Source organism: Notamacropus eugenii, chromosome 3 (assembly GCF_028372415.1).
Source record: "Notamacropus eugenii isolate mMacEug1 chromosome 3, mMacEug1.pri_v2, whole genome shotgun sequence".
NCBI lineage: Eukaryota > Metazoa > Chordata > Mammalia > Diprotodontia > Macropodidae > Notamacropus > Notamacropus eugenii.
The window spans coordinates 486,518,507-486,539,560 of NC_092874.1; the positions used below are offsets into that span (position 1 = coordinate 486,518,507).

General features: G+C 48.8%; 1 protein-coding gene across 1 annotated transcript in view; it reads left to right on the plus strand.

The window, feature by feature from the left end:
- ADCYAP1R1 (ADCYAP receptor type I) overlaps positions 1–20,435 on the plus strand; it is a 57,126-nt gene extending 36,691 nt beyond the window's left edge. The window contains exons 12-14 of the mRNA XM_072599200.1: positions 14,060–14,189; positions 17,381–17,422; positions 19,839–20,435. Coding sequence (XP_072455301.1) covers positions 14,060–14,189; positions 17,381–17,422; positions 19,839–20,027 — 361 coding nt within the window. The 3' untranslated portion in view covers positions 20,028–20,435. The remainder of the gene's footprint in view (positions 1–14,059; positions 14,190–17,380; positions 17,423–19,838) is intronic.
- Positions 20,436–21,054: the final 619 nt, after the last annotated feature.

Below are 21,054 nucleotides of genomic sequence, written 5' to 3' on the forward strand. Positions count from 1 at the left end.
CTCTTTGGAATAAGATCTGCCCATCCAGAACCATATTTCAGTCATGGCTGCCATCCTACCCAGTCTCAAGGATATCCTTGAGGTCTCATTTGCCTCCTTTGTACTAACGAGGATTTCTAGTTCCTATCACTTGCTGCATAAGCATTTGACATTGGCTTCTAGACCTGTGAAGCCAGAGGTGTTACAACTCTCTCTTTTCTTAGATTTTATCTCGTGAGCTCACTGGTATCTCACAGTCTTCCTTCATTGCATTTACTCTCTTTGGTGTGCAGCTTGATGGATTACAAAGCAGATTTTTCCCTCTTCCATCCTACTTTACTGAAAAGCTCTTTTGTTTAGATTTTCAAGACAGCACATTCATTATTACCAGTCTTTCTTTATCAGCCTTCATCTCTGGCCTGGATTGCATCCTTCCTACATTTTAATCCATAGTTCAGGAGTCCAAATCAGTTTCTTCTCTGTATTTCTTACCTTTGGGGGGCAGCAGTGAGGGGAATGCCATCTAAACCCTCTGGTCTTCATTTTCTTCCCAAGACTTCATTAGTCTGGGCCATACTGCTAGGTTCCTCCTTTGCCAAGTGGATGACCAGAAGTGACTTGTCTTGGAAGGTTCTCTGATTCTTCGCATACCTTACACTCTGGGAAGATGAATGAGCTCTCCATGGTCACCTTGGTTCCTTGCAGCGAAGAATCCCCAACCACTTTTCCCTTTTCCTCACTGGGGAATTTCTCCCCTGGAAGTCTTGGTGGTCTTACTAGATCACCTTTGGAAGACAAACAACTGCTTCTTACTTAGAGAATTTTCCCCTCTTAAGGAAGAAGCTCCAGCCGAAGAATACCCCAGTCTTGTCTTCCTCCTCCTTCTCCTTGTCCTTCTCCTTGAGGCCTTTATCAGTCCTTGACTGTTCTCAATCCTGCTCCTTTTTCAGCCTTTTCTCACAGAAGTCAAGTAGAGTTTTGGATCCAGCTCGGAGATTGTTTTTGATTATTTTTTCAATTTCTTCAATCTCTTTTCTTCTTGGCAAGCCCAAACCACTCCAGTACCAGGGCCATATCCTCCCCCTTCTTATTCAACTCAGACCTTTCTCTCATCTCTTGTGCCTTTTCCCAGAGAAACCAAAAGGAGAATCATCATCTTCATTTTCTTCCCCATGACACCCTTGTCAGGCTGGGTGCACACAAGTTCAAGGCGAGGTATACTGAGTGAACAGAACATGGTAGCAGCCCTCTGGAATAAGAACCCCCCACATGGACACAGAAAATGTGGCAAACTTCCCAAAGTACTTTCCCACCTGTTATCTGGTTTGAGCCTTGGCATAGCTCAATGCCTCATTCTGGCAGGGAGATGATCCTGGGGAGTCAGAGAGCATGCCAGTTGAATACAAGCTTTGGCAGGTTCTACAAAGCCATTCCTCAAAATGGTCTTGTGTGGGAGGACCAACCTGACTGAGTCTAGAGAGATTCATCTTTAACTAAGCCACCAGGTGGTAGATTTGTACACCACGGAGATCTTACACACCACTGACCAGGAAGCTATAGACCTGCTGGTCATGGTCATCTAGTCCATAGTGACTCCATTATAGCAAGAATCTTTGGAGGGATTTTCCCCCGGGGAGCCTCTCCTATTGTTTTCTGATCTCTTTAAGGACATGGGAACAAAGCACCCAGGGACCCTCATGCATTATTGTCCAACTGTATAAACCTAGCATTGGTGGGGATATCCTCACCTGAACCTATCCAGCCTAGCCCAAGGAGGTGAGCCCTTGTTCAGATGGAGAAACTGAACTCAGAGAGGTCTACCAGACTTCCTAAAAGTCACACAGATGATGGTGACATAAGCTAGATCAGGGGGCTCCTAACTCTTTCTTCAGGAGGCTTTCATTAAACTATGCCATCAGTTTTTCCCTTGAGTTCAACCTGCACCTGTGTGCTAGGCAGCCTCACCAGGGCTCTGGACCTCCATTTTAAGAATCTCTGCCCTATCTCTCTTTATAGTTATCCACAGGGTCTCTGAATTCCTCCAAGTTACCCTCTGTATCACTGTCTTGGATTGAGGTCAAGGATTTCTCCTAACAACATACTGCCCTTTCTTCACTCACTTTTTATCAACAATCTCTGGTTCTTCTGCCTCCCCGTGTCCCACCCTCCCAGCCCCAACCTATATGTCCTGTGGGTGCCCTTCCTCATACCACTCATCTCCTGGTTCATTATCTATGATCATTAACAATAGTTTCTTATTTGCTCCAACCACACACTAGAGACATCTTATCTGTAACAAAAAGGACCACAGCAGAATAAGTAAGTTCTTGGGGGAGGGTGAGATTTAGGAGGTTCTGCCTCCTAAATCTGCCAGGTCTCTTTTTGGGTTTTCTTTCTAAACTCTCTGCTACTGTCTGCTCTCCCAGATTCCCACCAACACTCTCCCCAATTTCTCCCCAAGGTTTCTCCCCATTCCCCCATCTGAAGGTTCTCTCCTTTGTACTCCCCCTACACACACACACATACACACACACACACACACACATACACACAGAGAGAGAGAGAGTTTTCCCCCTTGGCATGTGCCTCATGGACCTCAGAGGACAGACTTCTAGAGCATGACAATATTATCCAGAAAACCCAAAGCTCTTCTGCCCTTGGAGAGAACCTGCCAAACCCCACTGACTTGACTCTCACCTCCTGAGGAGACCAATACCTGAGAGAGGAAGCCCAGGCATTAGGAACTGAGAAAAGAGGCTTTGTGAATTGAGATTTGGAGGCTGAAATTGCAGCAGGTTGGCATCGTCTCCGGCATACTGAAGGCACTCTGGCAAAGAGAGTTTCCGTAAGTAACAGGGAGAAAGTTGGGGTGTGCAAAGGAGCAGGACAGGAGAAGGAGCTGGTCCACTTGGCACAGAGGAGGCAGGGATGTAGTGCAAGGGAAAGGAGGCAGGAGGGGCTGAGGAGTTGGTGCCCCCACTCGGGAACTAAAATTGGTATCCTCAGCATCATTAGTATTGTTCAATAACACTTTACAACACACATTTTACAAAGACAATCTCATGTGATGCCTCAACAAGCCTGGGAGATCCTAATGCCCAATATTGGAAGGACAGCTTCATGCCCCTTGTGCCACTTGAAGCTTATGCCAGGCTTGTGAGTGAGGCAGTTCTGGCATAATCATCTCCATTTTACATGTAGCACCTGACTGTGCACTCACAGACACCACCCCCCATACACACACAGACCTTCTTGACATCCACTCAAAAACCTAGTTTATGAATTCTCATCAGTGTTTTTACTTTTACTAATGAGCCAGAATCTACACTGCTTCAAAGCAGAGCAAAAACAAAAGCACTTAATCAAACAGCATAGATTCCCTCTGCCCACGCTCCCACATAGGGTACGTGTCCCCATGGGATGCTATGTGGCCAATGGGGGTGAGCACAGAGGACACAGGAAGTGAAGGGATGTATGCCAAGAGGCCATGTGGCCAGGGCTGGCCACATGGTACATCAGAACACATCCGGCCAGAGAGCATGTGTCCAGGGCCCCTAACTCCTGCCACCTTCCCCAGCCCCTTATGACCAGTGATGTCATCACAGCCATCTTGGCTACGTATTTTCACTGCTTCTCATTCGCTAAGGACCAATCAGTGCCAATCAGCCAGCATTTACTGAGTGTTTGCTGTGTGCCCAGCACAGGGACAAGTCCTAGGGCTATGATGTTGAAAACAAAGCAGCCCCTACTCTCCAGGAGCTCCCACTATACTGAGAGAACATGTAAGACACAGAGATGCACAGGAGATGAATCCAAGGCCATCCTGACAGGGGGCAGGAAAGGCTCTTCAGTGTGGCCTCTAGTTCTCTGTCACCATCCCTGGCATGAAGAGACCAGACTGCCTGTTTCTGAGATAGGGAGCTACAGCTCCTTTCATGCATGCCTGAGTGCTAGAAGCCATCACCTCCAGTCAGGTAGCCAAGTAAATCCAGAAAAATTCCCAAAACTGAGAGTAAGTCTGGGCTTTATCCCTTGACCTCAACTTGGAAAATAATTTTTATCTTTTGTTAAATCCTCATTGTGATCTTCTTCTTCCCTTAAAGTTCATTTCATCAATGCCACCCCAAAATACATATCACTATTGGAGCTAGGTTGAGGCTGGGATGATGAGCCTCTGTCCTCCCTAATTGGCAGCAGACAAATCCAAACCTCCCCAATGCCTCAACTTCTTCTCCCCATTCTATACACTTTCTAGTACCTTGTGGGCTACATTCAGTTTGGCACCAAAGTCACTGATATACAGAAGGGGAAACTGAGGCTCACAGACGTTGAGATGCATCCTGAGGTCACATAGGTACTAAAGAATAGAGTTGAGATGAGAGCCCGTCTGTTATGCTGCATGTGAATTATGGTACAAGATAATGTCAGTCATTCACATCTTAATGTGAATTAATCTATCACATCCCTTCCAGTGTAGCAGCTTTCTGAGAACACACTATTGCTAGAATGTTAGGGAGGATTAGAGAAGGGGGAGAGTTAAGAGAGGGAGAAAAAGAGGAGGAGGAGGAGGAGGAGGAGGAGGAGGAGGAGGAGGAGGAGGAGGAGGAGGAGGAGGAGGAAGACAGAACTTTGGAACATAGACCACTAGTCCTCAAGAGCAGGGCTGGGAGAGGCACTGTGAAAGGGGCATTTAGAGGTCAGACCCAGCACAAGTACTGTTACTGGGGCTCTGGAATGGAAGACTCAGAGTGAAAATCTGGGATCTGAGATGCAGGGCTCCTGAATGCTTCCTAGTATAGTGTGCACTGTCCAAGGGTAAGGCAGGTCCTTAGCAAGCCACACACAAATGTACCCATGTGCACAGCAGATTAACCCAAGGAGACCACTGGACCTCACTGACATCCCTGAGACAGTATAGCATGGAGATCAGGATTAGACTCTGATTCTGAAAGAATCACTGGGAGAAGAACCAAGGAAGTGGGGGGGGGGGGAGGGAAAGGGAGTAAGACATATATACTCGTGTAAGGATTCCAGAGACCCAGTTTGGGGAGGAGGAAGGTCATACTGGAGAACATGTAGATGAGAATAAATGAAAGAACAGATAGGAGCAACGTGGTTGTTGGGGTTTGATGCTGGACTAAGAAGAAATTAGATGAGTTCAGGAAGCAGATTACTGACCAGACAATGGGTGAAGGAAGCTGTGGTGAGGAGAGCTTGCAAACATCTGGACACTGTTGCTGTTCAGTCATTTCAGTCATGTCTGATTCTCCGTGACCCCATTTGGGGTTTTCTTGGCAGAGACACTGGAGGGGTTTATCATTTCCTTCTCCAGCTCATTTGACAGATGAGGAAACTGAGGCAAACAGGGTGAAGTAACTTGCCCAGAATCACACAGATAGGAAGTGTCTGAGGCCAGATTTGAACTTAGGAAGATGAGCCTTCCTGATTCAAGCCCAGAGCTCTATCCACTGTGTCACCTAGCTGCCCTGGACATTGGGTGTTGGTTGGAGCCAAACAGCTGATGCATTTGTGGGTTAATGATGATTTCCATCTTCAGAAGGCAGAGGAAGCAGCCAGGGGAATTGCTGCTCTGGACCTCAATCTGACCCCCAAGGATGACCTGGTCACTCCTGGGATCAAGAAGCACATTTGGGATGATGAGCACTGGCACTCAGAATGCTTGAACAGAAAGAGAGGACATGTCCTAGATTTGGGGAAAGGGAATTTCACAGGATTCATTGAGAGGAGTCAAAAGGTCAAGTCAACAAACATTGATGAAGCCCTCGTTTTGTACCTGGCCCCATGCCAAGTGCTGGGTTACAAAGACAAGCAATGGAAAAGGACAGTCCCTGCCTCGATGATGCCTACATCTAATAGGTGAAGACAGCACATAGAAGGACAGGAGTAAGGGGGTATCTATGCCAGAGCATGGCAGAAAAATTCAGAGAATACACAGCTGAGCCCGAAGAGAAACGAAGACATGATGGGCCTGTACACTTTCCTTAAAATGAAGGTTTGGGGAGAAATCAGCCTGTCATAAGAAGGAGGGAATTTCTGGGCCCCAGAAGCCCAGGATAGGGCACAGGAAGAATCCTGCCACTGTCGCTCTTGGGGGGGAGTCAGCCCAAGACTCCAGAATGAAATTCTGAAGAGCGAGCATGAGGAGGAAAGTGAGAGGTGTCTGCACAGATGGGTCATCCCCCACGTATAAAAGACAGAAACAAGAGCAGGGAATGACTAAAGAATCCATTAGGAATCACGTGGGGAGCAAGAGAGCGAGTCAAGGCTGGTGGTGATGGGGAGGAGGTCTCACAGGGTCTTTGTAGCTATGTTGTGGATAAGAGAAGGGGCAGAAGGGACAGGACTGCTGTGTGGGGGCTATGGGACGCTGTGAGCCCTAGCATGCTGGATGGGGCCATGACAGCAGGAGGGGCCGAGAAAGCGGGACAGGTCATTTACACTGTGGAGGAAGAGGCTACATGGATGGAATCATGGATCCTTCCAAGCATGGGACAAATTCTCTGCCAAGGAGAGGCAGACTCTGAAGCAACATCTGACTTGGAGTCAGAACAGAAAATGAGTGAGATGGTATGAGAACCCTTAGCTGCTCCTGACAAGGACGAGTCACTGGGTCCAGACCAACTACACACACTTAGGGACTGAGAGATTGGACTGATGATTGCTGGGTCTGTCAGTAACCTTTGATATACCCCCTGGAAGAAAAGAGAACACAATCTGTAAACCAAAGGACACAAAGGACTTCTCAGCCTGGCAAAGTTCTAGCAGATGCTATTAAAGAGATGGCTTGTGGACATTAGAAAGGGCAGCAGTGATCACATGAGGCTATCATGGTTTCACCAAGAACTGAACGATTCGAGAAATGCTGTAGATACAATATACTAGAGTTCAACAAAACAGTGGACAAAGTTTCTCACACTATCCTTGTGGACAAAATCGAGAGGTGTGGGCTAGATGATGGGACAGCTAAATGCATTTGGAGCTGGTTAAATGACCAATCCATGGTCAGTGACAATTTGTACGTACCAATGAATAGAATGCTCCAGGTATGTGTCTTCGGCAATTGTTCAACATTCAACATCAATGAGTTGGATGAAGCCATAGTGATCACATCTGCAGGTGCCATGAAGCTTGAAGAAGTTCTTGACACAGTCGATGACAGAGCTGAGATCCCTAAAGTTGCCACCAGACTTGGACTGAATCTACTAACATGAAATTTAACCAAGATAAATATGAAGTCTTAAATTCATGTTTAAAAAATAAATTTCACAAGTCCAAGATGAATGAAGAACATATGACCAGAAGACAGTGCCTGTGAATAAGATAAGGGGGGGGTGGGTTTTAGTGGCTGACCAGCTAGATTGGAGCTAGGTTCTAGACCATGGCAGCCAAGAAAGTTAATGCTCTCTTTGGCTACATTAGAGAGACATATTTTGTGTCCAAAACAATAAAGGTCATGGTTCCCGTGGCCAAACCCCATATGAAATCTTGGGCTCAGTTCTGCACGTTGCATTTTAGGAAGGACGTAAATGAGCCAGAAAAGGTGTAGAGGAGGGTGAGTGGGTGGGTGAGATAACTGTGGAATGACATGTGCAGACTGTTTGAAGGAATGAGAATGTGGGTCCTTAAGAGGACTTATGAGCGAACTGATATGTTAAGGTATCCAAAAGGCTGCCACATGCAAGAGGGATCATGTTGCTTCTGCTTGGTCCCAGAAAGCCAGACTAGAAACAGTAAGTCGAGGTTGCGAAGATAAAAATTTGGTCTTGATGTAAAGAAAAACTCCCCAACAATCACACAAATCTAAAGGCAGAATCAGGTGCTTTGGGAGAAGATTGGTTTTTTTCTCACCAGAAATCCTGGGACAAAGGCTGGAGAAGCTCTCCCTGGAGATGTTGGAGAGGTCAGTCTTGTTCAGGCGGAGGTTGGGCTAGCTGGGCTCTGAATCCCCTTCCAACTCTCAGGTACTTTGACTCAGAGCAGTTTGCTTGGTCAGCAAGGGCTACCTAGCCTTCCCAGTCCCAGATGAGAGGAAGGATGGTCATCCATGTGGACAAGAGAATGGCTCCCTGAAGAGCCAATGACTGTTCTTCTAATGACTAAGAACAGGAGATACACGTATGTAAATATAAAGAGATACAGATATGAGATCAAAACCTATTTCAAGAATTAATCAAGAAAAGTTCATGGAAACTTTGTCTATGCCAGATAAACAAATAGACCTCAAGCTGAAGAATAATCTTAGAACAAGAAATCTCAGTTCCTGAACTCAATCTTTCTTCTTCACCCACGGAAGGAGGAGAGGAGCAGGAATTTTCAGGTCCAAGGCCTATGTGGGAGTAGAATTCAGCAAGAGAATATACCAAGAAGAGGGAGGATTCTTCCTTTCTTCCCCGCCCCCCCCCCCCCCATCATTCCTAGCCCTTGGGGAGAGACGGAGCATGGCCAGGCTCAGGACGTACAGGGCTTTACCGTTGTCACGCTTCTTTAGATTCTTCCTCAAGACCAGGGGTTTACTATTAAGACTGCACTTGAGTAGTTCTCAGAAGGTGTGATTTCCGACTTGTCTTTTTGCCTCCTGTATTTCTCATAATCCTATGGCCTTCCTTGGAATTGTATTAAGAATTTCAAATTTCCTGGCAATGATTTGTAGACCTCTCCCCTCAGCATCTTCAAATGTTAGGAGTATGAGCACCTAAGGAGGGGAAGCAGGAAGGGAGCACGGAGACCTTTGTGTCCTGCACAAGTGAGGATTCCCCTACTGTTCCCCGCCCGACCCCAACCCCCACTGTGTTTGAGCATGCCCCAAGGTAGACTAAAGATTCCAGCTTGATACTACAGCCCAGGGTTGGGGCTATCCTTGGAGGTGCTCCACAAACCCCTCTGGGGGCCCTGGACATCTGCATGAGATGCTGTCAAGATAACTTGCCTTCTTAACATGTCGGGTGATAAATGCACCTTCCCCGTCGTCTGTGTGCCTGCCAGTGACGTTTGTGTTAGATGTACGTGCTTTGGTGTGGCCCACTCTTCCTGCATGGGGCCTTCGTTTCCTCATTCCCATCCATGGCTTGATCAGCAAGTGGCATTTGGATGCTGTATCCATGAAAAGTGTTGAATGAATGTACCTTAGTTTCCCCCAGCTGACAGAAGCGCTAATCTTGTCACACTCAGCAACTGCGTGCAGAAATGTTACTGCAGGCCAAAGCGGGCTCAGCAGCACTCTTGCAAGATGTCAGAACTGTCCATCATTACTCTGTAAGTGTGCATGACCATGGCTGGCGGGTGGCAGTGGGGAGGAGGGGGAGGGAGGTGGAGGCGCATGCTACAGCTGCCAACGCAGTGCTTGCTTCACACCTGCTGGGTCCCAGAGCACGTGCCTACCACCCTCTCCCACCACCCATTGCACTTCCACGTTCTGGGGTCTGTGCACCTGCTGGCATACCATACTGGTTGGATCAGGAATGGGGGGAATAAGAAGAAAGGAAAGGAGGGGGGATGGAATGGTGGGGGAGAAGGAGTGACCAAACCCCCGGAATCAGCCCTGGATGGCTCAGGAATCAGAAAGCCTGAGATCAAATCCTGACCTTGATGCTACCCAGCTATAGAATCTTGGGAATTCTGGTCTCAGTCTCCCCATAAGTGATCTCCTCAGGCATTAATGTTTCAGGAGAATCTTTGGGTCTGGCTAGTCCAAGAATCTGTTCTCCAGCAGCCATAAGGTGGGAGCTCTCTGGGGATAGGGAGCTCACCACAGTTTAGAAGGGTCTGTTGGTCAAACAGCTCTGATCTGGGGATCATGAGGCAACTGAGGCCCACAGAGGTCAAAGTGATTTATCCCAGATCCAAGAGTGAAGAGCCAAGATTTGAGCTCAGACCTTGGAACTCCAAGGCCAGGGTTCCACTTTCCTGGTCATCAAGTCCTTCCTGGCATGGTGTTCCAATCTCTCTATGTCCCTCTCCACTGTCAGACTCAGCTATCCCCAGGGTCATAGAATAAGTTTAATCAATCCATCAACGCTTAATAAGGACTTTTTGACTTGACTTCACTCCCTGCCAAGTGCTCCCTGTACCAAGCACAGGGATACAGAGTGCCAGTCCTCAGGGAGCTGACAGACAGCCTGCCCATCCACAGGGGTCTGTAGCATAAATGCCAGGTAGTTTGGGTAGATCACTAGTGCTGATTGAGGAGAGGGGCTGGAGCAGGGAAGGTTTCACAGAGATATGAGCCCTTAAAGATAGGTGGCAATACTGGGGTGGGAGGGACTTGGGAGATCACCAGGAAAAGGTCACAGAAATGGAAGATGGCAGGCTGAATGTGGGGAACAGAGGCACGGCCACTCCAACTGGATCATGGGGTACAGAAGGTAAAACCATGTATAAATCGGCCAAAAGGGGTTGGAAAGCCCGAGGAATGTGCTTTATCACAGAGGCAATAGGGAGTCATTGCAGCAGACAGTGAGGGAGTAGCAAGGTCATTTACACCGGAGGAAAGTTATTTGGCAGCTGTGTCTAATCCCTCCTTCCAGCAGCCCTCATTTCCAGGCTTGGCAACTCTTCCGGTTCTCATGAGTCTGTACCTGTGTCTCTGAACTGCAGGCAAGGGGCAAGGTCACATCCCAGGCCTCCCCATTCTTCCTCAAGCTGAAGTACCCAGCACCCCACCCCATCTCCCCAAGGACTTTCCCCTTTATCCTTTGGGCTTCACAGGATCCTGGGGGCTGCTCAGGTTCTACCTGGCCTAGGTATGAAAGACAGACTGTTTGAGAGCAACCAGGATGATTCAATCAGCAAACATTTGTTAAGGACCTGTCCTGTGACAGGCAAAATGCATGAACAAGTGGAGGGTCTCTGAAAGAAGAGGAATTCTGGGCCATGTACATCCAGCCAGTCAGTGTCTCTGGTCAGGGAAGTCTGTGGCCCAATGAGGAGCTTTGCTCACCACTCTTAAAAGAAAAAAGTCCCTTATTTTTAGTCCTCTGAGGCAAGGTGGGGTGGGGTCAGAGGGTTACTGTCTACCTTCGTTTCTATGGACAACTTTTTATGCTGACCAGGAGTGTATACGTGTGTGTGTGTGTGAGTGTACATGAGGGCGTGCATGTTGGTGTGTGCATGCGTGTTTGTGTGTATGTGTGTAAGTTCCTAATTCTTAATGCTGAGAAGTATTTCAGTCATGTTATCCAAGCAGGTCATTGGTATAATTAGGACAGAAGACCTTGGAAGGGTTCCAATGAAATGACACAGGGCTCCACGCTGCAGGTGGTATATCTGTCAAACTTAAGACATGAACAAAGCTGAGGACAAAAACAACCATGATTTTCTCAGGCTGGAGCTTCAAAGGGGAAACCTAATAGGAAAAATATAAAGTCTTAGACTTAGGGTTAAGAAATCAACTTCACAAGTATAAGATGGGGAGGTCTAATCTGAGAGGAGGTTATCTGAAAAAGACCTGGGGTAGGGTGTTTCCATGGATTGAAAGCTCAGTGTAAGTCAGGCTGTGAGGGGGCTGTCAACCAAGCCATTGGGATGCTGGGCTGCATTAGGAAAGGGTAAGCTTCCAGGACCAAGGAGGAGAGAGCCCCTCTGCTCTGGTCCAGATGACATCTGGAGTCTGGTATTCAACTTTGGGTGGTTAGAGAGGACAATGACAGCCATAGAGCATCCAGAAGAGGCGACCAGGAATGGGAAGGGCTTAGATTCATGGCATCTGAGAGCTGGGCAAAGGAACTCTTGGAGGAGAGCAGTCCGGGGAGAGGCAGGGAAGCAGTACAGGAATGGGAGTGACTGCTATGATAGAGTGTCAGTAAGTAGAGTGTCCTGAAACTCAGGAGGAAGGATGAGCCTTGTTCTACTTGGCTCCAGAGAGCAGTGCCAAGAGCAGGGGAAAGCGAATGCATAGAAGCTTCTTGACTATGAGTGCTTTCAAGAAGGTAGCATCTTTAGGAGGTAGCAAGATTCCCACCATGGGAGGTCTTTAAGCAGAAGCTGCACAGCCCTTTGTCAGGGTTGCTTCAGAGGGGAAACCTGCTTAGGCATGGGCTGGACCAGATGTATTCCATCACCATCATCATCCTCACCATCAACGCCATCATCCTCATCCTCATCACCATCACTGTTATCACCATGTCCATCACCATGGTCATCACCATTGTCATCATTACTACCATCATCATCATCACCATCAACGCCATCATCCTCATCCTCATCACCATCACTGTTATCACCATGTCCATCACCATGGTCATCATTACCACCATCATCGTCACCACCACTACCATCATTGTTGTCATCATCATCATCACCATGGTTGTCACCATGGTCATCATTACTACCATCATCATCCTCACCATCAACGCCATCATCCTCATCCTCATCACCATCACTGTTATCACCATGTCCATCACCATGGTCATCACCATTGTCATCATTACTACCATCATCATCATCACCATCAACGCCATCATCCTCATCCTCATCACCATCACTGTTATCACCATGTCCATCACCATGGTCATCATTACCACCATCATCGTCACCACCGCTACCATCATTGTTGTCATCATCATCATCACCATGGTCATCATTACTACCATCATCATCCTCACCATCAACGCCATCATCCTCATCCTCATCACCATCACTGTTATCATCATGTCCATCACCATGGTCATCACCATTGTCATCATTACCATCATCATCGTCACCATCACCAGTGCCACCATCACTGCCATCATTATTATCATCACCATCGCCATGGTCATCACCACTGTCATCATCACCACCACCGTCATTGTTGTCTTCATCATCATCTTCACCACTGTTGTCATCACCATTGTTGCCATCACCATTAGTACTTTAACTCATCTGCCTAGTACAACAAGGTCTGAAAAATGTTTGGCCTTCCCCAACCATCGTACCTGCCATATGCCAAGCACTGACCTCTAGACAGAGCAGACCCCAGTCCTAAGCCTGGGCTCTTGGGCTTCCACGGGACCCTAAAGATTATCTAATCATATCCTCTCAACTCAGACTGGGGTTGTGCTACTTACTGCCTATTTGACTGAGTCATTGCCCATGTCTGGGCCTCAAGTTCCCCGTTAAATGAAGAGATTGGATTAAATGTTCTCTTGCCCCTTCTAGCTCTGACCCTATGGCTTTCACTTGTGATTTTCAGCTTCCCTTTGGTGGTATCTTGCATAGCTCTAGTCAGGAATTTCTCCCCAAAGTCTATCCTAAACCCTTCATGCTTCACTATAGAGGCCACTGCCTCTCACTCTCTCTCCAGTGAAAGTTGAGAACTTCTGTGCCTCCCAACCCATGGTACCTTCTCGAAGCTCCCAAATGTTTGTTTTTACCTCTTCCCACCCACAGCCTTCTCTTGCCTGATTCCTCCTGACTTTCCTCAGCCATCTTCTCTGCTCCCCCTCAGTTCCTCCAGGTGCCTTCAATGAGGGTGCACTTCCTGAAGTTCAGAGGGAAAAAGAGTAGATTCTGCTTTAAGCAAGTCCAATGGGCAGACATTGGGACGGTCAGATACATGGCAGGGATGAGGCCAGTGTATTCAGAGGGTCTGAGCATCAGGGCAGGAGGGCCACTGAGGCCACAGACTCTTCTTCATCTTACAGATGTTTACGATGCACAAACACTCTTTGCTTTCAGAAGGTTCTTCCCCTTCACACAAGGATTCGGCACTGTACCCAAGGATCTCCCTCTTGCAGAGGGTTCCCCACAGCTTTCCCAGGGAAAGCAGACTCTTTACTCACACATTTACAATTCCCACTGTCTTGGGCTCATGGTAATGAAGAGAAGAAAGGGACTCGGGTGCAAAGCTGCCTCCTTGCCTTCTCTGGAGCAGCCTTGGAGAATCAAGCCACCCCAGAGCCCCACCTGGGAATGTCCGCTCCTCTCTGAGCTAAGGGCTAAGGGCAGAAGGGGGGTGGCAGGCCAGCAGGAAGGTGGAAGATGCCTCTGTGTGCCTGCGAGTGTGTGTCTGGGTGGGTATCCCCAGGAAGGTCTCCTCCTGCGGGGGCAGTCTGAACCAGCTGGCTCTGCTCTCTCTTGGCAGGAGGCTGGCCCGCTCCACACTGCTGCTCATTCCACTCTTTGGAATTCACTACACGGTGTTCGCCTTCTCACCAGAGAATGTCAGCAAGAGGGAGAGACTCGTGTTTGAGCTGGGACTGGGCTCCTTCCAGGTATGGAGGAGCGCATCTACTCCCACCTCTGCTACCAACCTGCTGGGTGACTGATCATGTGCCTACTAATGCCAGGCACTGTGGATACAAAGAAAGGCAAAAGATAGCCCCTGTCCTCAAGGGGCTTACAGTCCAGTGGGAAAGGCAACAAGCAACCAGCTGGGTACAAACAAAAAAAAGACGAGACAAATGGAGATAAGCCACAGAGGGAGGGCACTCACATTGCTCTAGCAGGTCAGGGAGGTCAGTGGTCAGAGCCAAGGGAGAAGAGCATTCTGGGCCTGGGGGATGCCAGAGAGAATGCCCAGAGGCAGAAATGGAGGATCTTGTTCATGGGACACCCAGGAGGCCAGAGAGGTCAGTGATCAGAGCATATGAGGGAGAATGTTGCAGGCATGGGGAGATGCCAGAAAGAATGCCTGGAACCCAGAGATGGAGGGTCTTGTTCATGGAATTTCCAAGAGGCCACAGTCATTGGACCAAGGAGCACATGGAGTGAGGGAGGGGTCAGAAGACTGGAAGGGGGCAGTGTAAGGGGTAGGTGATGGAGGGCTTTGAATGACAAACAGAATTTCGCTGGCCCTCTCTGGGCCTTAGCTTCCTCAAATTAAGGAGCTGGATCACATGGCCTCTGAGATTCCCCTCAGTCTTAGGATTTTGGGATTATGGAAGGAGGTACAGACTTCCTGCAGAAGCCTTTTGTTTGGGGAAGGGGACACTAAATGATGAAGGGGAGCAGGCAACAATGGCCAAATCACATAAAACAAACAGAATGCCCATATTTACAGAACAAGGACCACCCCCAACTCTCAACAGTCCCGTCATCTGCACTCACTTGTCCCTCATGTGGGCTTCCAGGCTGATCAGGGCTCCCCAAAGAGCCACATCTAGATGGGCTTTCTGCTGCCAATGAAGGAGAAAGAAGACCCCCTCCAAAAGGGGAGTCCCCCATCTTCTGAGCCATCACTTTTCTGAAAGAAAGTATCTGTCTCTTCCTGGAGGGAGGCTCTGCAAACCTCTGGACTCTTCTCTTACTTGGTCCTGGGCCATGCTTTCCTGCCTCTCCTCCCCTGACCACATTTGCACTGGCAGAACTGAGTAGCAATAGAAAATCTGGCCATTTTTGGAGGAGCTTGTTGAGCTCTCGATGGATTGTGCAGATCTGACTTGAAAGTTACAGTCTCTCCTAGAAGTTCCACATCATTCCCAGAAACATGGAGAGACTTGAGGCAGGCAGGGAGGATGAGGGCCTGGATCAGAGAAGAGATGATGCTGCAGAGGCAAAATCGACCAGAGGTGAAACCCACAAGAGAGGTTGTGGAGGTACCATATTGGATATGGAGGATAAGAGGGTGAGGAGTACAGGAGGACTTCTAGGCTGGAAGCCCAAGACACTTGGAAGATGGTGATGCCCTCAACGATAATAGCAAAATGGGTGGGAGGGAGAGTTTGGGGAGAAAATAACGAGTTCTGTTTTGGACACACTGTGTGTAAAGTGTCTATGGGACATCCAGTTTGAAACACCTGAAAGGTAGTTGGAGATGTGAGATTGGAGAGAAGCAAACTAGTTAGAGGTACACGACTGGAACTGAGAGTCCTCAGCATAGAGACTGTAACTAGATCCATGGGAGATGAGGAAATCAGCAAGTCAAGTAGGAGAGAAGGAAAGGAGAAGAGGATACAGGACATAATCCTGAGAGATACCTATGGAGAGGAAGGGATGATCTGGAGAAAGATCCAGCTAAGGAGACAGAGAAGAAGTCATCAGAGAGGGGTGTCCTGAACAACCAGGGAGAAGAGATATCAAGGACAGAGGGACCAGGAGTGTCCGAGGCTGCAGAGAGGCTGAGGAGAATGAAGGTTGAGAAAAGGGCATTTGATTTGGCAACTAAGAGATCGGTAACTCTGGGGCAAATTTTCAACTGAATGATGAAGTGAGAAGCCAGATTAGAGAGTGAAGAGAGGGAGACGAAAGGAAGTGCAGACGCCCCTTTTGGACGCTTCTCAGGTTGAGCCACACAAGAGAAGAGAGAGAGGGGGTTATAAGTGGTGGGGATGGTTCAAGTGAGGGTTCTGGGCATATGAGAGGGACGTGGCAGTGTTTGCAAGCTGAAGGGAAGCACCAGTAGATTATGGAGAAATTAAGGTAAGTTAGAGAATGGGGATGATAGAGGGAGAAGCCTGCTAGAGAAGACAGGCCAGCATGGGGTCACCACAGAGAGCAGTCAGTTAATAATAGCTAACATTTAGATGGCGCTGACTATGTGTCAGATGCTTGCTAAGCCCTTTATGATTGTTAGCTAACTGGATCCTCACAACGACTCTTGGAGGTAGACGCTATTATTATCCTTATTGAAGCCAACAGAGGTTGAGTGACTTACCCAGGATCGCACAGGTAGTAAGTGTCTAAGGCTGGATTTGAACTCAGATCCTGGACTCCTCTTTGTGGCAGACAGAGTAAAAGAGAAGATAATGGCAGAAGACATCTGGGTGAATGAAGTGAGATTAGGAGAAACACGAGCCCTCTGGAAATGGCCTCATTCTCTCAGTGAAATATGAAGCAAGGTTCTCAGCTGAGAGAAGGAGGGGTGAAGTCATGGGAAGTTTGAAGGGAGATGGAGAGGTTTAGAAGAGCTTCTGTGGAGACTGGCACAGGGACTCAGACAACTGTAAAAAGATTGCCTGGCAGACACAAAGGCCCAGTTGAGGTAGCAGCCCCAATCAGGATGGCCTTCTCCAACTTTATCCAGCAGTGCATGAGCCAAGGCAGAGGATGGCAGCAATGACCCAGTGAGAGGGTGTGACAGGGCAGGACAAGGGGGCATCATCTGGAAAGGCATTTGAGGGCCATTTCACCGAGATGCTTAGAAAGAAGGCAGGGGCCTGTGAGGATGATGAAAGAGAGTGAGTCCAGGGGGAAAGAGGAGCCAGAAGAGAGGGAAGAGACCCCCATCCCCAAGGCTGAAACTGATACATAGAAAGCAAAGCAGAAGGAAGAGGGCTATGGTGGCAAACAGGAAACAGAAGGAATGAGGGTGCGCAGGAGAGCAGCCTCATGGGAGTGTGCCTTTCGGGCCTTCTCTCTGGTCCTCCTGTGGCCCTTGGGCAAAGGGTTTCTTCTTCCCATACCGTATTAACGTGACGCTTTTCTTCTCTTCTCCCCGCGCTCTCTATCCCTCCTCTCGGTCCAGGGATTCGTGGTAGCTGTCCTCTACTGCTTCCTGAATGGGGAGGTGAGTTCTGGCTCTCTGACCACTCACTGGCTTTACCAAGGTTGGGAGGGAGGCGGGAGCCCCTACAGAATGGTCCCCACTCCCGCTAAAGCGGCAAGCTTCCTTATACTCCTTTGTGGGGGCTGATGCTACATCCATTGCTAGAGTGGCCCTGGCAGCGATTCAGTCCCCAGCTCCTCAGCAGACTGTGCCAACAACATATAGAGGAAGTGGGCCATGGATATGGCGAGAAGCCCCTTATCCCAGGGGCACCTCCCAAATTTAGCTGGGTCTGTGCATTGGGTGAAGGGTGTACAAGGGAGGGATCGGGAGTCCCCAGTTAAAGGTACCAATGGATGACAGGTGTGAGTCCCACCACAGCTTCTCCTCTCCCCCGAGGACAAGGCCAGCCAGGGCTCCCCACTGCAGGGCCAAGTTCCAGACCATTTTTAATTTGGTCCTTAGTTTACTCCTGGAAAAGAAGAGGGAGAGTGTGTGGGAGAAGGGGGCTAACTAGGTGCCAAGAGAAACTACAGAGGGGAACAGAAAGGTGAGGAAGGGGGAGCAAGGCCCCAATTTGGGCCACACACACACACACACACACACACACACACACACACACACACACAGAGTCAGCTTCCAAACCAGAAAAGCAATGAGTAATTCCGTGCTTAATCATTCAGTCTGTCATGTTTTCTCCATCTCCCTGTGTGCCTGGTCCTGGCCTGGCACTGTTGGGGAGAAGGAAAAGATGCCCCATTTGAGGAAGATCTTGGATAAGCTGGAATGCATCTAAAAGGGGGTCCCACTGCTGGGGGGCACCTAAAATCCTGCCACATGATTGGCTGAAAGAACTGAAAATGTCTAACAGGCCCCAAGGTAGGGCATGATGGCTGCGAGTGGAGTAGCATGCTCTGGGACTTCTCCAGTCCTGAGTACTTCCTGAGTCTCTCCAAGCAGCTTTCAGCCAGTGGGCAGTGGGAACAGAGAAAGCAGGTGGCAGATGAGACCCAGGGTTGAGTTAGTGGGATGGGAAGTTCTCAGTTCAGAGGGCAGGGTTTAAAAGGAGTTATTTAAATGACTGATTCTGGGGAGGAAGGAAAGGGAGTCCAGAACAGGTTGGTTAGTCTGGAGAAAGGAGTGACCAAGGTTCTCGAAGTTACAGTGCTGGTTAAGAACAGGCATGGTAGGAATGAGGTCAGAGAGTTAGCAGGATGCGAGATACGGTGAGAGTTCAAGGTCTTAGAAAAAAAGAAATTCCAAGAGCTGGGGAGGTGTTGAGTGTGACCCTCCTGGCACAGGGCAGAAGCAGAACAGACACAGGTTTCTGGGAGATACCTAAGCATTTTCAACCTTTTCGCCATTGTCTTGAATATTTTCCTTTTTCTTTCTCTTGGGTTTTGTCGGCAATATATAAGAATGTTGATGATTTATGTAAATTTATTTTATATCCTATAACTGATGAATTATTGTTTCAATTAATTTATAATTCATTAAAAGTAAAATACAAGTCATAAGACAGAGGTCAAGGGAGAGAAAGGTCATGGGAGATATAGGTCATGGGAAATAAAAGTCATGAGAGATACAGGTCAAGGGAGTTCAAGGAATCCTGGTTTTAGGATTTAAAAAGCCATGGTTTTAGAAGGGTCACCAAATCGGACATTGAGGTTTCCAAGGCTGATAGCCAGAGATGTGGAGAGGAAGATCTTGATCCAAGACCAAAGTCCCAGAGGAAAATGGGAATGGTCAAGAAGTTGGTGGCTGATAGTGACAAGGTCACCTGGGAAAAGGTAGTTTAGTCAGATGGCACAATACTCCAAGGAAAGGCTGCCGAATGATGGTAAAGAGAAAGACTCTGCAAGTAACAGTGGGGATTGAGGTGCACACGCCCCTACTTCAAGGCCTGATGAGCAAAATACCAGCCAGCATTAGAGAAGACTGCCAGAAGCATGGTATCCTCTGGGAAAAGCGAGGATTCTGTTAAAGAGGAGGAGGAGGAAGAACCAGTGTAAGTGGAAGAGATCCCAAATAAAGGAGGTTCTGAGAAATGGTCTTACCTGGAGCAAAGATCAGGTACAGAGTGTGGCTAAAGCTACAGAGAGAGGGTGGAGCCAGCAGGAAGGCCTCTCATTCTAGGCAGAGGGCTTTAGCAACATAGAGAGGCTATCAGAGGTTCTTGACAAGGAGAGCTGTGCTGTGAAAACCTTTCCTAGTGCCTGGAAGGCCTGGTTTCCTAGGGGCAGAAGGGAACCCACTCACTCTCCTCTTGTTCCAGGGCCCCCAGGCCTCCTAGTCTCTATTCTGTGCCCCAAGGTGGACAGGACTTTCTTCTCTGCTCTTAAAGCAGAGTCTCCAGGAGTCTCCAGGCTTGGCTTTCAGCATGGAGGTAAGCAGCAAGGTCCATAAAGAAATGACCTTTTGAAGTTTCTCCCTAAAGGTGCAGTCAGAAATAAAGAGAAAATGGCGGAGCTGGAAAGTCAACCGGTACTTTGCTGTGGATTTCAAACACCGGCATCCATCCCTGGCCAGCAGTGGGGTGAATGGGGGCACGCAGCTGTCCATCCTGAGCAAGAGCAGCTCACAGATCCGAATGTCCAGCATCAATGCTGAGAACCTGGCCACTTGAACAGCAGTCAAGATGGTGGCCATGGCCACAGCCACCCTCCTGTCCCTTTATCAAAATGAGTTGCATTGTGGGATTGGGGCTGGGAGGGGAGTGGGAAGGAGAGGCCGGGGCTCCTAAGGATGTCTGAGTGTGTGTATGAGTGTGTATGGGTTGTGTGTGTGTGTGTGTGTGTGTGTGTGTGTGTGTGTGTGTGTGTGTGTATGTGTGCGCGCGCACCTATGGCTCTTTTCCTGAGTGAACACTGTGTGTCTGAAAGCGTGAGCCTGGGAGCCCCGAGTCTTTGGAGAGGAGTATGCAGTGCTTGTCATTTGGAAGCGTTTTGAGTTTTCTCCTGTTCCTTTCCCTAATACCTTGTAAATAGAGTGGCAGAGGTGGGAAGCCAGGTGCGCACCCTGCCAATTCTGACCACATCCCTGCCCACTGAGACCTTGCCCTCCCTCATGTCATGCAGCATCCTTGGGAGGTGTGGGGCCGGGGAACACTCACCTGCCCTCTCCGTCTCAGCTTGGGTCCCCCTGGGCCAGGGAGAGAGCCTAGAGGACCCACAGGATGAGTGGGGAGACCTCCTGCTGACCTTAGCCTTTCCACTCCTAGGGGCCCAGTGCTCAGATCCCCTTCCAAAATTCCAATGAGTGGGGCTCTCAGGATGGAGAGATGTGTGAAGAGAAAAATGGTGACTGTTGTTCATTGGGGGCAGGGTGTAGGTATGAGCACTGTGAAGTCATGCCCCAGCCAGGCTTTGGGGTGCTTCTCTGGAGGTGGAGGGGAGGCACTGAGAGCCTATGCCACTCCCCACTCTACCCCAGGTAGGTCCTGAGCAGACCATGAGCACATGGGAAAGTGGGGGTGTCCTGGTCTGCCCGTTGCCTGGAACCTCTCTCTATATCTTCCTCATGGATTTTCTTGGACTCCATTAGTACAAAATTGTTATCCATAGTCCTGTTTCTGAGCCTGTACATCTAAGGCATGGCCAGCTGGCCTGCTCACTTTTTTGTGATGTCCCTCAATCCCGTAGGGCCTTCTCCCC